Source organism: Bos grunniens, chromosome 3 (genome assembly GCF_055505025.1).
Source record: "Bos grunniens cultivar Pamir isolate PY7600 chromosome 3, Bosgru_T2T1.0, whole genome shotgun sequence".
NCBI lineage: Eukaryota > Metazoa > Chordata > Mammalia > Artiodactyla > Bovidae > Bos > Bos grunniens.
In genome coordinates, this window is record NC_141167.1 from 25815471 (window position 1) to 25837727 (window position 22257).

Here is a 22257-nt window from a genome sequence, read left to right on the forward strand (position 1 = left end):
CTCTGAAAATTCACTAAAGTAGGGAGAGACATGCACACAAAAACAAACGTGTACACAAATAAATACGTTGGCTTTCCTAATTTCTTAAATATTCTATGGGTACCCATATGAAGACCACTGTGTTGTATTTAGATTACAGTATATTTCTCATCATGAAAAGATGTTGCATATAAATAAATACACAGGTAAAGATATTTAATATTCTAATGGATTGTTGCATACCTAGCTGTTTATTATTAATGAAATGCAAAAAACAAAAACAAGACAAAGGAAAACAGTATCAAAACACCTAAGTTCATTAGTAGCCATGACCCATTCCCCTTTCTTACTCAGTCAGGTGTCCCTGACAACCATGAATCTACTTAAAAAAGAATGTTTTTTAAATAGGCTGTAATTTTTAGAGAAGTTTAGGTTTACAACAAAATTGAGAAGAGAGTTTTACATACCTCTTGCCCTGACACATTCACAGCCTTCCCCATTACCAACATACCCTACCAGAGTAGTGTATTTATTACAACTGATAAACCTACACTGACATGTCATTATTACTCAAAGGCCGTATTTTATGTTAGGGTTCTCTTGGTGCTATACAGTGTATGGATTTGGACAAATTTATGGCATGTATCCACCAGTACTCTATTACACAGACTAGTTTCAGCCCTACTAACCTTACGTGTTATCTCTGTACATTTGCCTATTTTGGGCACTTCATATAAATGTAATCACACAGTATGAGGACTTATTGTGTTTGGCTCTTTCATTTGAATAATTTTTTCAAGATTCATCTAATTTTTCTTTTTTTTTTTTTTTTAGCAAGTACTGGTATCTCATTTTGGTTTGGGTTTGCAATTCCCTAATGACTAAAGAAAGTGAAGTGACAAGTGCCTAAAGAAGGCAGAAAGTGAAGAAGAACTAAAGAGCTTCTTGAAGAAAGTAAAAGAGAAGAGTGAAAAAGTTGGCTTAAAAATCAACATTCAGAAAACTAAGATCATGGCATCCAGTCCCGTCACTTCATGGCAAATAGATGTGGAAACAGTGGCTGACTTTATTTTTTGGGGCTCCAAAATCACTGCAGATGGTGATTGCAGTCATGAAATTAAACGACGCTTACTCCTTGGAAGGAAAGTTATGACCTTTGATAGTTTGATAGCATATTTGAAGTTTGATAGCATATTCAAAAGCAGAGACATCACTTTGAGCAGAGACATAGACTTTGAAGTTTGATAGCATATTCAAAAGCAGAGACATCACTTTGTCAACAAAGATCCATCTAGTCAAGGCTATGGTTTTTCCAGTGGTCATGTATGGATGTGAGAGTTGGACTGTGAAGAAAGCTGAGCGCCAAAGAATTGATGCTTTTGAATTGTGGTATTGGAGAAGACTCTTGACAGTCCCTTAGACTGCAAGGAGATCCAACCAGTCCATCCTAACGGAGATCAGTCCTGGGTGTTCATTGGAAGGACTGATGTTGAAGCTGAAACTCCAGTACTTTGGCCACCTGATTCGAAGAGCTGACTCATTTGAGAAGACCCTGATGCTGGGAAAGATTGAGGGCAGGAGGAGAAGGGGACAACAGAGGATGAGATGGTTGGAAGGCATCAGTGTCAATGGACATGAGTTTGGGTGAACTCCAGGACTTGGTGATGGACAGGAAGGCCTGGAGTGCTGCGGTTCATGGGGTCACTAAGAGTCGGACACAACTAAGTGACTGAACTGAACTGAATGACTAAAGATGTAGAGGAATTTTTCATGTGCTTCCTGATTACACAGTCTTCCCTGATGGCTCAGTAGGTAAAAAATCTGCCTGCTATGCAGGAGATGCAGAGACACTGGTTCAATTCCTGGATCAGGAAGACGCCCTGGAGGTCTTCAGTATACCTTCAGTACCCCTACTCTAGTATTCAAGCACATAAGTATGAACTTTTCCTCATTTTACCATTGGGTTATTTTTCTTTTTGAGCTGTAAGAGGTTTTCACATATTTGAGATAAAGTCTCTTATCAATGTATGATTTGGAAATATTTCTTTCATCCTGTGAGTTGTCTTTTCACTTTATTGATTCTGCTCTTGGAGGCACAAAAGTTTTTAATTATGATGAAGCTCAATTTACCTGCTTTCTTTTTGTTATTTATGTTTTGATGTCATATTTAAGGAATCATTGCCTAACCCAAGACCACAAAATTATTTCTATGTTTTCTGTTAAAAGTTTTATAGTTCTAGCTTTTACACTGAGATCTTTGATGCAAGTGAATTGATTTTTGTATATGATGTGAAGGAATAAGCCAATTTTACACTTTTGCATGTAGATATTCAGCTGACTCAGTTTATTTCTGGACTTTTAATTTTATCCCACTGATGTATATGTCTATTATCATGGCAGTAACTTAGCCTTGATATTCACATAGAATTTTAATTCACTTACTACAAGTGAAACTAATGACATCAAATTAATATACCACTTACTTTTATTGCATCTCAGTATTTTTTAAATCTTATATTTTAGAAAGGTGTGTTATGCATATGCAATTAACTTTTAAAATCTTGTTGCATGATATGTATTTAAGGCAAAAGTGTACTTTAAGATAAAAATAAAATTATTCAGAAAAATTCTTAATTATAGAAATTTAAACACCATGGCAACAGAGGCCTCCATTTTAACCTTGAGCCTTTTAAGTAACACCTTAATGATTAAAGGGATATTTACATCCCACAGTAGTAAATATGTATATTTATATATACATAGTTCGGAGAAGGCAATGGCACCCCACTCCAGTACTCTTGCCTGGAAAATCCCATGGACGGAGGAGCTTGGTAGGCTGCAGTCCAAGACACAACTGAGTGACTTCACTTTCACTTTTCACTTTCATGCATTGGAGAAGGACATGGCAACCCATTCCAGTGTTCTTGCCTGGAGAATCCCAGGCATGGGGGAGCCTGTTGGGCTGCCGTCTATGGGGTTGCACAGAGTAGGACACGACTGAAGCGACTTCGCAGCAGCAGCATATACATAGTTATTATCTATTGACTAGTTTTTTCCTTCTTTCCCTCTCCCTCCCAATCAAGCACACAAGAAATTTTAAAATTCACATGTAATCACAACATTTTAGAACCAGAAAAATTCTTGGAAATCATTTCCTATTTTTTATAGATGAACCAAACCCAGGGTAGTTAAATGAACTGCCCAAACTCATACAGGGAGAGAGCAAAATATCAGATATTAGAGTCTAGGTTTCCAAATTTCTTTTCAACCACTGAATGCTAATTCATGTAAATATTTGCTCATTCAACAATCATTAAAAGGCGCTAGGCACTAGGCTTAGTGCTGTAAATATGAAGATTGAATGACTGAGATCCTGCCCTCAAGGAGCCTACCATGAAAAGGAAAACAAACACAAGGCAAATAGAAGGACAGAAATGCTACAACAGAAGCGTCTAACAAGTGCAATGAGACACAGGGACTTTATGCATATTTTAAGGTTCATTTTATATTTTCACTAGAAAAACAGAGCTTCTGCAGTCTTACACTGAAAAAGCCAAACAAACGAAAAAGAAATACCAGGCCACTCAGGCCTAGATGATCATATAGCTTTCTAGTGGCAGGGGGTTTAGACCTCAGATTCACTAATATCATAATGCAATAATCTTTCCACTATCACAATTAATTGCCAATTGAGAAGTACTGTTAGATTAAAACCTATAACACTGAATCTTGGATAGACATTCACTGTACTTAACATTAGGCTTATCTCTATCAGAGAACAAAAAGAGAATTACATAAATGGATATAGAGTCATGCTTTCAAAGTGGGACATATTCAAGAGGTACAGTAGGTATGTAAAAATTCTAGACTTGTTTAGCTTTAAAATCTACAAAATGGAAGTTTCACTCTCTTTCATAATATGGTTTTTCTCCTTCAACTACGTGGCTTTATTTATTTTTTTTAACTCTCTGCTCACAAAGCAAGGAGAATTTTATCAGTATCATTAAATATCCTCCTTATGGACAACCTGAAAGCAATTCAGCTTATTTCAGTCAAACATGAAGTCATGGTTCCCTAATCTCTAACAATGAAAGAGAAATTACATTTATAAGATAGTTTTATTTAGAACACTTTTTTGTCTTCTCACTCAATAGTTTAATCTTGGACTTCCTATGATATATAATTTATGCTGTCCTCCCAAAAAACATAAATAAAAGTTTGTACTTTCTCAAATGGAGGTTCTTTAATCCTAAATATCCCCTCACAGATATAAGCCTAGTATTTGTTTTGGAGACAGAAAATAATGCTCTCTTGGATGCCTACAATCATTTCTAGTCATTCCTAGCTAAAAGTTTAACTAGGAAGTTCCTCTCTCACCTTCTTCTGAAATTGGTGCAATCATTTATTTCTTCACTGTTTTTCCCCACCTAATGTCTCTAAATCAAACAGAACAAACATCAAGTTTTTATACTAATACTTTTAATTATTTCTAATTTGTGGGCATCTGAATTTTGTAGCATAAATTTTTAGCAAATTATTCCATAATCAATGTGTGGAATAGCTGTGGCTAAAAAGAAAAAGACTTCTGTCTTGTGTTCAGCCACATGGATTCCATAAAAATTTTGTACTCTGTATGCAAATCTAACTGGTTTTCCACTGTCACTTATAAGTCTTTCCCAGCATTATTCTTTTCCAAAGTACCTTCTTTCCTCTTGTTTCCTTCATCCTTTTCCATCAAGTGTCCATGTTCAATATTATTTCTCCCCCTGCTCTCCCGCCACCCCTATGTATTAGCTGTAAAATAGATGTAAAGCTTGGTGTAAGTCCAAAAATTTTATGATCAAAATACATACTTAGCAAATTGTTTGGCTAAATCTTTCATGTATGATGAAAGATTATTACCACAATTCATTAGCAAATTATAGACTTTGAAATGTAGGCAGACAAATATTTGGCCCTGTATCAATCAATTTGGACCAGCTGGGTAGAAATTCACACAATCCCAGGAAACCCGGGAAGTGAGGTGCTCTTTCATTTTTCATTCACTTGAAACATTAAAGAAAAATTATCATTCTATAAAAATGTCCACTTCTCAAGATTTTAGCAGAGCTATTTTAGATTGAGTTTTATTTTCAGTCAATTACTACTTTAGTGGCCAATAAACTGATCATTTTCCTTGCAACGACTGCAGAATAGTGCCTAATGCATATACGGGCATCTTGACTATTTATATTTCAGTTTAAAAGCTAAATATTTAATAATGATTCTATTGCCCTAAAAAGCAGATGGGGGGAGAAGCTATGGGGACTCTACATATACTAAACCAGCCTGGAAACTAATTTTGCAGTTATTCATGATAAATAATATCATTAACATTCTTCCTCTGAGCCTCTCTTGCCTAGTGAGGTGACCCTTGTACAAAGATTCTGATTGATCCTGTGTGTCTGTTTTATGGGGACAGCTGCACTTTAGGAGCAACTTAAAACAAATTTCATCTAAGGGGCATCTAATCCAGTCCTTGGTACAAGACACATGGAAAAGTCAGTGTCAAAATTAAACAATGCCGGCTTTGCAATGAGCAGATGCTTTTGCCTTGCAGCTGTAAAAACCTTAAAACAATCCAGTACTCTACTGTCTGGTCACGCAATGACCACAAAGCAAGGAATACATTTTGTCATTTACAGAAAATGTTTGCTATGAGCTTTTAAAGTCTTTTTCTTCTAAAAAAATGTTTAAGAAAATAATAATAGGAATATATTGAGGGTAATATAAGTTAACAGAGCCCTAGACTGAGCAACAAAATTTTTTAAAGTATATTTGCCAAAACAGATACGTTTGAAAAAGGATAACTACTTGGCTAAATAGTATTAGACCACACACAAGACACATTAGACAAAAGAAAAATTACCACACGCAGACATTTTAAGAGGTTATAGACAAATAACGTTTGGTATATAGATAAACATGTAAATATTTCCTGTATGCAGACCTTATTTTTATACACCTAGTCTTAGTCTAGCTTATGTATAAGCACTTTATGTTCATTTACCTACCCACCCTTTGATTTACTTCTTTGTTTTTGTTTATGGTTTTGCTGGGGGGAGAGTGGGGAGAGGGGGAAAATATAATTCTCTTTTATATTTTTATAATTATATAAAAGGAGGCTACATAATTCTCTTTAATATTTTTATATCTATATAAAGGAAGCTATATAATTCTTATTTTATGGCTAGAGGATAGTATAATGTTAAAACACATCTCAGCTTAAGTAATGTGGTATTTACCAAGGTATATAAACCACAGTATTTTCCAACCTTTACCCACAGAAGAGAATCTTGTCTCTGACATTCAGGAATCTAGGGGTTAATATTTTAATACTGAAATAAACTCTTCTTCATGAGAAGAAAAGCTCCAACTACTGTGTGTGTGAAACCAAAGATTAAGCCCCACCTAAACAAATGACTGTATGGTCATGATCAATCCACTTCTGCTAAATGAGGGTCTGGCTTTAAACATAGCTTTTTATGGTACCTATAAGAAAGAGAATCTAGTAGTCTTACCTTTATTTTAAATAGTCTACTGCAAAAAAATTTTTTCAGTAAGTTCCCCTAATCATTCAGATTTTTTCTTGAAATCTCTTTTCCCCCAACAATATCAATTCATTAACACCTCACTACTTATAAATTTCATTGGATATTTTGTTAGTTGAAAGTCTGGGGATTCCCCTTATATTCCTCTCCAGCCTACAATCTATATTTGAATGAACAAGTCCCAAAGTAATGATTGCATTAATAGGAAATTAATTTAATTTAATTTAAATATCAAGCAGCATGCTATCCTCTTCATTAAAGATCTTTGAAAAGTAAAATTTTAAATGTTTTTGTGGTTGTCTTTATGTTTCTATATTTTATTTTCTAAGAATATAACTAAAACATATTGACATATAAAGCATATTGGTGCATCATGCCAAAATGTAAACTCTAGACATTTGTTTTTTTGTAAAATGTTTATAATTATCACGTAAGTCATATACTATTGGTATGATTCTGTTGTTCTTTGCTAATGGCTATATTTAAAATAAACTTGATTACAGTGTAATATGTGCCATTAAACAAAAGTAAACCATGGAACAAAAATATATCGTAAGAGAATTATGCCTGAAATATAAAAATGCACAAAATAATTTGCATGTGATCCTTTGTACTTTAATCCATACACCTTAGAATAAGAATTAATGTTTTACACTGTCAGTATTCCAAGTTACAATTGTACACAAACAGCTTTAAGAATAAAAAATAACTATAAATTTGCACAAACTAGGTTTGCTTATACTTTCTTTTTTATTTTATAATAATTTTGGTTACTAATCAGAATTATGCTAAGCAGAGCTGTGCAAAAACAATTTATTTGGAAGTTCATTTGGACTTAAGGTTATTAATTACACAAGCCCAATTTTACATTTAATGGACTTTAATACATTATATATTTTTACGGTACCATGTGGAGATTTGGAAAAATGTTGGCTCAAATAAGTGATTCTCTTTTAAGTGCATTTTATCCCTTTCGGTTTACTCAGTAACAGCAATATATTTTTAAAGTATATATTTTACTCAAAAAATTCATAAGTAAGTCACAAACCAAAAGCTAACAGATGTGTGACTTCTAATTAGTTATAATAATCTCTGCTTCAATGCCATTAGAATGAGCCTTTCTTTTCTTTTGAAAACTAAAAAAGCTTTCCTTTGAATTTTAAACTGTCAGGGTGCTTCAAAGTCAATGTACAAAATCTGCTTTGATTAAAATTTTAGACATCTACAGTGATAACTTTATGAAAGGAAAATATTAAATTATAATTATCCTAAACAGACACAGTCTTGTGAAACTAACCCTACATTCATGTTAAAACACAAAGAGTTGAATATAATGAATTTGATTCATCCTCGAACACAAAGCTTCACCACAGTAAACTCAGTCAACTGTTGCTCTTGCGCCTATATTCATGGTGCTTAAATAGCGCACTTTAAAACAAAAAAAACTCCAATTGGCTTTTCAGACATCCACCCTCCCCAAAAATAACGCACTTGAAAAACTCAAATGATATGAAAGGCTTCAAGGCCTCTTTTCTCCCTTTCATACCCTCTTTTTTTTTTATTTCTGTTTGCAGTAATCTGCCTTTCTCTTTCTCTTTCTCATTGCTACAGAGCAAGCGAGGAGGCTCAGAGCTTTGAAAAGGGGGCTCAGTGTGTAATGGGTCTACTAGAATTAATTTACTTGCACCAAATCCATTGAGCACAGAGGGATTTTTCCCCCCTCTCTCTCCCTCTCTCCTCAAATCATTTGGAGTCGAACGCAGCCCCCCAGCCTTTGTAATTCTAGTAAAGCACTTAAAGTGCACAGTAGGTGTTCATGAGGACCATCTGGTCAAAAGCAAAACAAGCTGCTGATTTTGCCTTTGAATAGAATGAAGCAAGTGTGAATTAGTCTCTTCAATTAGCACTATTACAACCTGTCAAGTGCATATTGTAAAACAGGATTATTACAGTATTGGTCACCAGTGCAATTATTTACTCTCTGCCTTTTCTTGCATATAAAAATGTCTTATGTTTATTAGTTTCTGATAACTGAACATAATATCTCTTACCCCTGGCATTTAAAACCTACCAACACACATATCACAGATTATGAAATACAGTCGGCTAAGAAGTTGCTCAGATACACATACCTTAAGTAACAAAGGTCTAAACCACTGTCAACTTTTTAACAAAATTTCATTGTTTCTATCTTCTTGAAATGTAGGAGAAGAAATACTTACATGGGCTAAAAAAAAAAAAAAAAGCCCAATAGAGATTATTTTAAAATACTTTCAGAGGGAGAGAAAGACTTGTCAGTTCCAATGGCTGCATTGTAAATATTAAATGTATTTCCTAAGGAGATAATTTATTAAGCATCACAGAAAACCCCAATATTTATAAACTGATCATTACTGATTTGTTCATTCGAAATAGCATAACTTCAACACATCTCTGTTATAAAGTGCAACTTGAAACTCATACATGCATATTTAAAAGAAACTCATAATCTCCTTTACTGAAAGCTGAAGAAAGGCTTGAATTCACTGCCCAGTTGCTTAAGAAATTATCTTTTATTCTTGCTTAGATATCATTTGTGATTTCAAATTAAAAAAAAATCAGACTATGATACATGCTAATTAAAATGGGTTCATTCTAATTGAGCTTATATGTCATTTATCTTGCAATAAAAATAAACCACTTAAACTTTTAATTAAATAAGCACACAATTTAATTTATCCTATTGCATATGAACATTCTCATCTCCCTACTCTTCAGTTCTGTGCCAGCAGCCCCTACACTCTCCATACTGGAAAACAAACAAATCAACAAATAAACAAACTATATCTAAAACATATATAGAAAGGGCATGTTAGTTAAGAAGTTACAGTCAATAAACTACTAGAAAATTGCTCCTTAGTATAATCTGTAAAAGACTACATATTTAATTACTGGTACTAACCTCTAGCACTAAAAGAGAATAGTTTGAAATATATGTTAGTCAAGCAAGTTGAGAAAGTAGGAAAAGAAAACTGCACACAAAACCCTAACAGGAATTTCAATTTGCAGAATCAGAATTAGCCTCATGAGTTCACAGTTATTTAGCCGACATTATTTTCAAGGAGCAGTATGATTTATTTAATTTACTTCTTACTTGCTAATTCAAATTTGTAGCTTCCTACTTAACAATCACTAGTATTAGTAATAAAATGTTCTACTATTTCATGCAAGATGTATCTTTATAGGTTGTCAATTTTTCCCTTTAATTCCCATTAAGAAATAAATCAACATTAACAAGAACAGTGAGAATTTTAGGATAAAGGGAAACTCAGAAAACAATTTAAATAATTCCAATAGCTATTCATCATGCTTTCTGCTGTATGAGACAAGGAATACTCCATGATTCAGAACCAAAATTACTTAGTTTCTTTAATCCTTATTATTCTGGGTCATGTGTATATTCCTTAAATTTGTATGACATCTACAAAGCAAAGTGGATATTTTGTCTAACAGGAGCTTCTGCAATAGCAAGATGGACAACAAAGAATTATTTTCCAAGAAAAGTTGGCTTGATTTCAGGGACTTTATATCCTTTACCACACCTGGGATTAGGATTTGCAGTAGGCAAATCAATCTTTTCTTCCCCTTAATTTAACCAATCCCAAGTGCTTTTGTAACCACAGATCTTTAATAGTATTTGAAGACAGAATTACTTAGATCTATACAATTAACTGTTTAAAAAATCTAAATTCTCAGGGTAGAAAATTCATTAAATTAAGGTAAGCTTGTTTAAATTTTCAAGGAAAGTCACTACAGTGTGCCAGCCAGCTAATTGAGGACCTCAAAAGTAGAAATATCATGAAATTATCGTTACATTATTTGATAATTTTTATAAACTATCTTGTCATAATGGAAAAGGATAATGGATTTTTTATTCTTATGACTACTTGCAACCCTCCATTTTGACCTTTTTATACTAATATTGCCTTTTCCTCAAGTAGGAGGATAATGTAAGTGGAAGGATTTGTAAAGAGCTTAAAAAAATAACCTCAATATCTAACTAGCTTAAATTAAAGTCTAGAGCACCCAAAGGACATAAGTCATGCATTGTAAGGCAAGAGACCAGAGAGCCAGAATGAACAAACACTTGTACAACTATCGGTTTATCACCACTAACTTGCATGAACATACGGTCAGTGAAGAGTTATTTAAAATTCAAACTGCATCTAAGTTCTATTTTCCAAGTCAGTATTTTTTTAAATGTATTTTGTTAATTAAAAGTTGAAATTATAGTGCCTTTTTCGATCCTATTTCATTTAAAAGAACTTTCCCTTTAGGGTGTAAATATTATAAGAGTTTTCTTTTTAAAATACAAGACTTTCAAAATACCCCCAAAATGACATTTTTCCCATCTAAAACAAAAATAATATACTACTAAGTGAAAAATAAAATCAAGTTTAAAAAAATTTCTTCTTTTATCTCATATGTTGCTTAGAATTCTTCTTGAACCTTTTAAACAATACTGAAAAGAGATTTCTGAAACTGGTGACAAAAATTAATTTACAAGTTAGAATATATGATATCATTAAGCTTCCACAGTAATAGCAAAATTTCTAGCATTTATAAAGTAACACTGTAAAATCATTTCAAGATTATATTTTTGTTGTGTTGCAACGCGACTTTCCATCAGGCTACTACAAAAAAATACATGTATTTAAGTGTCACTGTGGGTTGCAAGGCGTAGCATAAGAGCATTTTGTCCTCCTGAATCCCCTTCCAGGTATTCCAGAAGTTGAAGAAGAAAGGTCTTAGGGTTAGGACTACAGAGTAGGACCCAAGGCCTAAAGAATATAATCCACATTCCTTTTCTAACCTGTACAGAATAAAAGAGCCTATGTGTACCTGTCTGCCCACAGATACTAGAAATGAAAATATTTATTTTTTTCCTGGCAACTAGTATTTCAAAATATTATTTTAGGTCAACTTTTAAAAAAGGAAAAAAAAAAGAGAGAGAGAGAGAAAAGGAAAAAAAAAAAAACCAAACTCTTGTTAAGAAATACATTTAAGAACACCCATCTGCAAAAATACTTTTGAGACATTTTTCATTTAGAAAATGATGTAAAAAGATTTACTGTTTTCAAGTCCTTGAAGCTTAAAATATATTTGATAATCTAAATAGCAGGCTACAGAGAACAGTTTCAGCCAACTGTGGCGTACAATGGCACATTTACAGAATTTTAAATATTTCTTTTAATAATTGATGTAGTCATTTTGAATCATTCTGCATAGGATATCAGGTGTGAGCAGATTGCATTAACGCTGCTTAAACATTTCAACTTGTCAGTATGGCCAACTCGATTTCGGAAATATTTGCAGTATTTTCCCATCGAAACAGTAATAAAGGCAAAATAAATATATGCCACTACTTTATAATCACCGAACATTAATGAATATTTTATGTCTTTTTAAATCTCCCTGTTTAATTTAAAAGGGTGAAATTAAGTCTCCTCCCTGCAATGTGCCAATTATCTGTAAATCAAACAATAACTTGGCCATTATGCTCCTTTTTGTTAATATAAGAGAAGCTAATTTGAAAACACTGAATGGCATTTTTAGACTATCAGTTTAATAGTCCTCTCTGCCCTCTTGTGGGAGAAAGTTGAAACACACTCAAACTATAAAAACAGGGAATGTTAAAACAAAAATACAAAAAACGGTAAAATTTTGGCTATAAAAATCTCAATCAAAAAGAAAAATAGAGCAGTCTATATTTATCCTTCATGCATTCTACTAGTCTTCAACTTAAAAAAGTAAATCAATAACAGTGAAATTTATCTCTCATTATCTGTGCTTTTCTTCATTAAATTGAGGTTATTTATTATGAAACTAGATTTCTTATTTAATTTTATTCATATAATTTAAATTTCATAATCATGAGGTTCCAAGAATAACTTTCCAATAGGGCCAGAGTTATTATTTTTATTTCATTATTTTTAACATAAAAACAACAATGATTCTTCAAGGAATTAAAATCTTAAATTCAGAGAACAGAATATCCATTTTAGAGATTATAAATGAAATGGCAGTCACTATATTTAAAATCTTAGAAAAAAATCAAATAATTTAAACCTAAAATTCAAATTAAGGGCCAAAAAAAATTTTTTTAAATCTTAGTTACTAGTCAATAAACTATTCAAGTGATAAACAGAGAAAATAAACTTCATGTAATGAGTTCTTTATTGCCAAACTCAGCAGTTGAAATTTATTGATAAAATGAAAAAAGAAAACCATTAACTGTCCAGCCATTTCAGAAACAATTCATATACTTCTGAAGTATGATTAGGATGGAAACTTGTTCTTTCAATATGACATTAATAATTAGTTTAAGCAATGTAGTCCAAAAAAATTTATGAAATAATCCAAGATTAAACATGATTAATAAAAACATGATTAGACACATGACTGCTGTCTTTATATCTTACAAGAGGTAATGTGACATAATCATTTCACTGTTTCTAAACACAAGTCTCATCATAGCCTTATACATATCTGCCCCGCCCCATCCAAGAAGATAAATTACTAGCTTTTAGGTGGGTGGGGCCACAGACAAGAAGTTACCTCTTCTCTCTTGGGGAAGGTTCTTTTTTGAAACAGTGGCCCTGGTTGGCTCCATTGAAGAAAATATTGACACTATAAATAGATTCTTATTAGATACTCTGGGCGAAATGACTGGGTTCCTACAGCATCTCTAGAACACTGCCCACGGCTGGAATTCAGCTGCTTAAGAAAAGCCTCTTCAATTCCTTTTGGAAGCAGGCAGGATACACATTATAAATAATACATTTGAGAGCAACCGTTCAAATAAAACATAAGCATGTCTGAAAATGCATGCTATCAATAATTTCCAAATTAGTATTCTGAATAATTACTATAACACTGTGAAATATATAACAATGGGTTATTTTTAAGAAAGGTTTTAAAAGTTGACTATATTAAGAATTATCAAGAGCTTTCATTTACAACATCTATCTTTCTAGGTCAAGTAATATATCTACAGTAATCATTGATGCTCCAGTTAATTAAAATTAAGAAGCCAATAATGAAACATAAAGAGAGTTTCCAACCAGAACAGATAAGCCCGCTTTAACAGGGTCAACATTAGCTATAATGAGCTACCTTTATTCCTTAACTGTGAGACATAACTCACCTCTTGAATGGTACTGCTTCCTGAGAAGTTCAGGTTGTACTCCCGCTGGACTTCTCGGTGGGTGATGATCAGCATGAAGTTTTGATTTAATGACTCCTGCAGGGCACTGAAAGGGTTGAAAGAAAAATAAGGAACTCTGAGATGAACAAGTTCTAGCTTGCTTTACAGTTAGCTGCAAAAACCCCAGGAGTACCATAACCTCCACACAGGCATGTCCGGGCCCAATGTTATCGTCTTTTCAGCTCCTAAAGGCAAGAGAGCATGCTGAGAACAACCAAGGGGAGCTAACTTGTTAACTCCTTCTCTACCAAGGTGTTTTTAAACTTCAATTATAAATATATTGCATACATAAGAATTTCTACAAGTTATATGCTATTGCCTACCTATGTATTTTCACCAAGAGAAGCAAATTTGTCAACTATATTAAATTCCAAATATGCTACTAAAATGTACACTCAAAGACTCTGGTTTCCAAGTGAAATAGCAGTTCTAGAAGAACAGAAATTTGAAACTATACTCATGAGTATTGTATAGGAACAGAAATACAGCTTCAGTAAAAATTGAGAAACCATTGAAATCTACAGAACTTTAACTGCTATACCATAATTCCCTCAAAATAACACACTTTCACTTAGGACTCAGAAAAACCCAGTATTTAGAAATTGGAGAATTCAGAGCAACATTAAACTCTGTGCCAAAGTTTCAAATAGTAAGAAATGTTCCAGAATCACGAATAATAAATACATTTAGCCACATAAATTAAGAAACATAAGCCATGGTTCGATTTGTTTATGATAATATTAAAAAGCACTAACAGCAATAAAAATTTTTAAATGTCACCATTACATATGAACAATCTGTATTGCTAGTCTCAAGTGTAATTATGCCATACTTATGGAATAAAAAATAATATACGATTCTGGCCTTCATCACTCCTTCTTTGCCAATATGTAACTATGGGATAGATATACGTACAAAGTAAGATTAGAATTAGGCAGTTATCTGTATCTTGGTGTCTCCCATAGGGTCCACAGGTTAATTACATATTCAAAATATCTAGGAAACACCAATATACAGCATGAAATATTATTAATCAAAGTCAAAGAAAACAATACAGTTTCTTTGGGCACGGCTCTGTCACTGTAGCCTTACCACTTAAGCGTAATGTCTGGCACACTTCAGATAAATATTTGTTTAATAATGAATAAATTATAAATTCACAAGACAAGAGCAATGTTATCTTCTGGTAAACTATATGGGAATCAAGATTCTGATTTTTATTCATTTATTTATCAATATTAACTATGCCTTGCATTATTCCAGATGCTAAGGAAACCAACCCAAATAATATACAGCTCCTGTTCATGAAAACCTTCACAATCTAATGAGGGCAGACAGATACATAAACAGCTGTAGTATAATGTAATAAGTAAAACTGAGAAATTGAAAAAAGTACAATGAAAACTGAGAAGGAAGTGCTTAATTGTGCCTTAGTGAAAGGGTGAAAGGGCTAAGGAAAAGCTTCAGAGGAGAAGAAAAATATAAACAGAAACGTAAAGGACCTTGGAGTTTATTAATGAAAAGGGATGAAATTTTAGGTTTGGGGAAGAGAGATGGGTAGCACTTCTTAGACAATGAAATAACACATGGAAGAACACAGCATGTTCATTCATTCAGTCAACATGTATTTATTGAGCACCTACCTACATTTATGACACCATTCTAAGAGCTAGGCATATGAACAAAAAAAACCATGGTCCCTGCTTTCATAAAACTTATATTCTAATAAAGGAAACAATACTCAAGTAAATGAATAAGTAACTTTAGAAAATGCTAAGTGTTGTGAAGAAAATAAACAGGATTGTAAAAAGTAGCAGAGGGGCAGGGGGAAGGGAATTATTTTCAATAGAATAGCTGGGGAAGACATCTCTGAGGAAGTGACATTTAAGTTGAGGCTGGTATAAGAAAGAGATAGCAGGAGTCTGATCATGTAGGTCCTTACAGACCACAGTAAAGAACTTGATATTTATAGTAATTGCAAAGGAAAGCCATTGGAGAGTTTTACATTGGGAAATGGTTAAGATCTGATTTACACTTACATTTATACATCATCATTCTGGTTGCCCTGGCTACAGTGTGGAAAGAGTCAAGGCACGGCTGGTCTCAGCAAGAAATGATGGTGGCTTATGCTAATGAGGGTAGTAGAGGCACAGATAGTGAAGAGTTGTTAGGTTCAACTGTATTTGAAAGGAAGAAACCAGACAACTTACTAATGAAATATAAGAGAAAAACGTTAACTCCAAGGCTATCTAAACAAATGGAAAGATGGAACTGCATTTAACAAAGAATCAGGTTAAGAACAGGCTGGGTGGAAAAACTAAGAGTGAAATTTTGTATATATTAAAGTTTCAGGTACCTACTACAGATCCAAAAACAGTGATGTACAGTTGTGTATAAGAACTGACTGTCAAATAAGCCAGCTTAGAGCAGGAATGAAGACTGCCAGGAGAAATATCAATAACCTCAGATATGCATATGACACTACCCTTACGGCAGAAAGTGAAGAAGAACTTAAGAGCCTCTTGATGAAAGTGAAAGAGGAGAGTGAAAAAGTCGGCTTAAAACTCAACATTCAGAAAACTAAGATCATGGCATCTGGTCCCATCACTTCATGGCAAGTAGTTGGGGAAACAGTGGAAAAAGTGACAGACTATTTTTGGGGGCTCCAAAATCACTGCAGATGGTGACTGCAGCCACGAAATTAAAAGACGCTTGCTCTTTGAAAGAAAGCTATGACCAACCTAGACAGCATATTACAAAGCAGAGACATTACTATGCAAACAAAGGTCCGTTTAGTCAAGGCTATGGTTTTTCCAGTGGTCATGTATGGATGTGAGAGTTGGACTATAAAGAAAGCTGAACGCCCAAGAACTGATGCTTTTGAACTGTGGTGTTGGAGAAGACTCTTCAAAGTCCCTTGGACTGCAAGGAGATCTAACCAGTCCATCCTAAAGGAGATCAGTCCTGAATATTCATTGGAAGGACTGATGTTGAAGCTGAAACTCCAATACTTTGGCCACCTGATGGGAAGAACTGACTCATTTGAAAAGACCCTGATGCTGGGAAAGATTGAAGCCAGGAGGAGAAGGGGACGACAGAGGATGAGGTGGTTGGATGGCATCATGGACTTAATGGGCATGAGTCTGAGTAAATTCCTGGAGTTGGTGATGGACAGGGAGGCCATTCCAAGGGATTGCAAAGAATTGGACACAACTGAGCGACTGAACTGAACTGAACTGAGAGCAGGAGAGTTGACAGCACATAAAACAGCATCCCCCTATCCTCAGTTTCCATTTCTGCAATTCCAGTTATCTGCAGTTAACCAAGGTCCAAAAATATTAAATGGAAAAATTCCCAAAATAAACAATTTTTAAGTTTTAAATTGCAGGCTGTTCTGACTAGCATGATGAAATCTCATGCTTTCCTGCTCCATCCCACTTGGGTCATGAATCATCCCTATGTCCAGAAGTCATTCAGCAGTTATCTTGTTTATGAGGTCAACTATCACAGTGCTTACATGCAAGCAATCCTAATTTTACTTAATAATAGCCACAAAGCACAAGAATAGTGATAGTGGGAATTTGGACAGGACAAAGAGGAGCCATAAAGTGCTTCCTTGATGTGAACAGGTAAAAGTTAAAAAAAATAAAAATGTATACTGAGTTTGCTAAACTCAACAGTAAGAATGAATCTTCTATCCATGAAATTGTGATGAAGGAAAAAGAAATCGTACTGGTCGCAGTCTCACCTCTACTTCCAAAAGTTATGGCTACAGTGCATGAAAGCGCTTAATTAAGAAAAGGCATTGTATTTACACAATAAGATATTTTGAGAGAAAGTCCACAGTCTTGTAATTTTGAATACAGTATATATTGTTATAATGTGTCTATCAACATTTATTGATGTTTATCTTTTACCTAATTTAATACTGTGCCTAATTAATAAACTTTATTATAGGTACAGGCATACCTCATTATATTGCACTTGGCTTTATTTTTTATATTTTTATATTTTGCTTTACCATGTGTTTTTTTTACAAATCGAAGGGTTGTGGAAACCCTGTACTAAGCAAGACTACTGGCATCATCATTCCAACAGCATTCTTTTTTAATTAAGGTATATACATTGTTTTTTTAGACAGAACTCTATTATACACTTAACAGACTACAGTATGGCATAAACATAAGTTTACATGCATAGGGAAACCAAAAAATTCATTTGATTTGCTTCATTAGTGGCTCACATGGTACAGAATCTGCCTGCAATGTGGGAGACCCAGATTCAATCCCTGGGTCAGAAGATCCTGTGGACAAGGAAATGGCAATCCAATCCGGTATTCTTGCCTGGAGAATTTCATGGACAGAGGAGCCTGGAGGGCTAGAGTCCATGGGGTCTCAAAGAGTCAGACACAACTGAGTGACTAACACTTTCACTTTTATTTCATTATGATATTTGCCTTATCGCGGTGGTCTGGAATTGACTTTAAAATATTTCTGGGGTGTGTGCCTGTATAAGGAAAAACACAGTATATGTAGAATTTTGTACTCTTTGTAGTTTCAGGCCCACCATGGATGGCAGGACTACTATAGATAGTATTTCCCTTATGATTATACAGTGGAAGTGAGAAATAGATTTAAGGGCCTAGATCTGATAGATAGAGTGCCTGATGAACTATGGAATGAGGTTAGTGACATTGTACAGGAGACAGGGATCAAGACCATCCCCATGGAAAAGAAATGCAAAAAAGCAAAATGGCTGTCTGGGGAGGCCTTATAAATAGCTGTGAAAAGAAGAGAAGCGAAAAGCAAAGGAGAAAAGGAAAGATATAAGCATCTGAATGCAGAGTTCCAAAGAATAGCAAAAAGAGATAAGAAAGCCTTTTTCAGTGATCAATGCAAAGAAATAGAGGAAAACAACAGAATGGGAAAGACTAGAGATCTCTTCAAGAAAATCAGAGATACCAAGGGAACATTTCATGCAAAGATGGGCTCGATAAAGGACAGAAATGGTATGGACCTAACAGAAGCAGAAGATATTAAGAAGAGATGGCAAGAATACACAGAAGAACTGTACAAAAAAGATCTTCATGACCAAGATAATCACAATGGTGTGATCACTCACCTACAGCCAGACATCCCGGAATGTGAAGTCAAGTGGGCCTTAGAAAGCATCACTACGAACAAAGCTACTGGAGGTGATGGAATTCCAGTTGAGCTACTTCAAATCCTGAAAGATGATGCTGTGAAAGTGCTGCACTCAATATGCCAGCAAACTTGGAAAACTCAGCAGTGGCCACAGGACTGGAAAAGGTCAGTTTTCATTCCAATCCCAAAGAAAGGCAATGCCTAAGAATGCTCAAACTACAGCATAAGTGCACTCATCTCACACGCTAGTAAAGTAATGCTCAAAATTCTCCAAGCCAGGCTTCAGCAATACATGAACCGTGAACTTCCTGATGTTCAAGCTGGTTTTAGGAAAGGCAGCGGAACCAGAGATCAAATTGCCAACATCCGCTGGATCATCGAAAAAGCAAGAGAGTTTCAGAAAAACATCTATTTCTGCTTTATTGACTATGCCAAAGCCTTTGACTGTGTGGATCACAATAAACTGTGGGAAATTCTGAAAAAGATGGGAATACCAGACCACCTGACCTGCCTCGTGAGAAATCTGTATGCAAGTCAGAAAGCAACAGTTAGAACTGGACATGGAACAACAGACTGGTTCCAAATAGGAAAAGGAGTATGTCAAGGCTGTATATTGTCACCCTGCTTATTTAACTTCTATGCAGAGTACATCATGAGAAATGCTGGACTCGAAGAAGCACAAGCTGGAATCAAGATTGCTGGGAGAAATATCAATAACCTCAGATATGCAGAAGTGAAGAGGAACTAAAAAGCTTCTTGATGAAAGTGAAAGAGGAGAGTGAAAAAGTTGGCTTAAAGCTCAATATTCAGAAAACTAAGATCATGGCATCCAGTCCCATCACTTCACGGGAAGTAGATGGGGAAACAGTGGAAACAGTGTCAGACTTTATTTTTCTGGGCTCCAAAATCACTGCAGATGGTGACTGCAGCCATGAAGTTAAAAGACGCTTACTCCTTGGAAGGAAAGTTATGACCAACCTAGATAGCATATTCAAAAGCAGAGACATTACTTCGCCAACAAAAGTCTGTCTAGTTAAGGCTATGGTTTTTCCAGTGGTCATGTATGGATGTGAGAGTTGGACTGTGAAGAAGGCTGAGTGCCGAAGAATTGACGCTTTTGAACTGTGGTTTTGGAGAAGACTCTTGAGAGTCCCTTGGACTGCAAGGAGATCCAACCAGTCCCTTCTGAAGGAGATCAGCCCTGGGATTTCTTTGGAAGGAATGATGCTAAAGCTGAAACTCCAGTACTTTGGCCACCTCATGTGAAGAGTTGACTCATTGGAAAAGACTGATGCTGGGAGGGATTGGGGGCAGGAGGAGAAGGGGACGACAGAGGATGAGATGGCTGGATGGCATCACTGACTCGATGGACGTGAGTCTGAGTGAAGTCCGGGAGTTGGTGATGGACAGGGAGGCTTCGTGTCCTGGCGTGCTGCGATCCATGGGGTCGCAAAGAGTCGGACACAACTGAGCAACTAAACTGAGGCCCCCCCTCCAAAAAAAATTACCTAGGGAACCAGAGAAAGAGAAGAAAGGCCAAGATGGAGCCCTGTGGCATTCCAATAATTTGAAATCAAACAGGGAGAAATAAATGAAAAGGAGATTGATAAATGGCCAATGAGATAACAGAAAAACCAAGGTAGCCAAAAGACATAACTGTTTCAATTAGGAGGGCATAAGCAATTATGTCAAACGATACTTGAGTTTTACATGCACTAAGGCCAGAAAAAGTGATCATGCTCAGGAAATTGCGGAAAGCTCAGTGTAACCACCATAAAGGGTATATGAGAGGACTATGGTGAGGCGCAAATAGTAGGCTAGGTCAATGCTGGAATGCATAGCCAGTCTCTTCTCCAGGGGATCTTCCCAAGCCAGGGATTGAACCTAGGTCTCCCACATTGCAGGATTCTTTATCCTCTGAGCCACCAGGGAAGCCCCTCAATATACATACATATGTCAAATGAATCTGGAGCCGGAAGTGGCAAGACTGGAAAGCCTACTTGGGGTTTCAAGGTCTTGCATGGGTAAACCTATTTCACAAGTATTCTCTAGAATTCAGCTTTTGCTCTAGAGCTTGGCTGACTTCCCCTCACATCAAAAACTTTACCCCAAACTCACTTTGATCTCGATTCATATTGTTTTCATCCTTCTTTACATCCCTCTCTTCCCAAATACTGCACATGTGAGTAGGTGAGTGAGTCGCTCAGTCATGTCCGACTCTTTGCAACCCCATGGACTGTAGCCTACCAGGCTCCTCCATCCATGGGATTTTCCAGGCAAGAGTACTGGAGTGGGTTGCCATTTCCTTTTCCAGGAGATCTTCCCAACCAAGGGATTGAACCCAGGTCTCCCACATTGTAGGTAGACGCTTTAATATACTACACATATACCTTATTTAATACTGATTTATAATGTGTTTTGTAAGGTTTGCTTTGTTTCATAAGGCCTGAATTCAAGACTGCAACCCTTTTGAGGGTAAGTATTTTATCATTCATCTGTATTTCCCTTGGCATTAGCATCTAAAAAGTGATTCAATGAAATCCTGTAAATATTTAAGAAATAATTCTGCATATAGTTTAAAAACCATATTTGATTCTATGTTCTTTGTATACCAGCATTCTATCTCCCAAATAGCTAGGCTGCTTTGAGGATGTAACAATGAATAAGACCCCTGACTGCTAGGAGTTCACAACTCCTCCAGTCTTTCTATAATTATTTGATTCTTATTTGTAATAATATAGGAATCAAAGACATAATCACTGACCTCAAGACAGACTAGTCTGAGTTAAAACGTGAGGATTTTGGAAAAGCGAACAAGTACTTTGAAGTACTATGAAGAAGAATAGATGGCAATTTTATCAAGTAGATAATGGAGGTGATTTCAGACACAGACTAGTTTGAGCAGAGATAGCGACTGGAGAATACAGGGAAGGGTGTAGAAAGCAATGAGGAAGAAGTGTAAGAGGATGTAAAGAAGGGTTTCTGAACGAGGAAACTTGAAAAACATTAAAGACCAACATTATGGGAGCTTCAAACGCTAGGCTAAGGAATTCAAAATTCCAGAATTCTTGATTATTATATACACAGGTCCTCTTATCTTTACATATGAATCTACACAAATGCTTAATACCCTTAGTGCTTGCTTTTATGCAACTCCTTAGATATGTTTCTTGATCTTGATTTGCAAACTTGTGCAATAACTTTGGAAAAAGGTTTGCCAGGATGAGCACTGACTGCCAGAATAGATTAGAAGAACACCAATTTAGTCTAGTGCTACAATTTTCTAGTAGCCCTGGGG

The 22257-nt window shown here is 35.2% G+C and overlaps 1 protein-coding gene across 3 annotated transcripts in view; it reads right to left on the reverse strand.

Moving 5' to 3' along the window:
- Positions 1-22257, reverse strand: part of FAF1 (Fas associated factor 1) — a 497001-nt gene that overhangs the window by 258882 nt on the left and 215862 nt on the right. For all 3 annotated transcript variants that reach the window (XM_086387547.1, XM_086387559.1, XM_086387570.1), the window contains exon 7: positions 13756-13861. In XM_086387547.1, coding sequence (XP_086243673.1) covers positions 13756-13861 — 106 coding nt within the window. The remainder of the gene's footprint in view (positions 1-13755; positions 13862-22257) is intronic.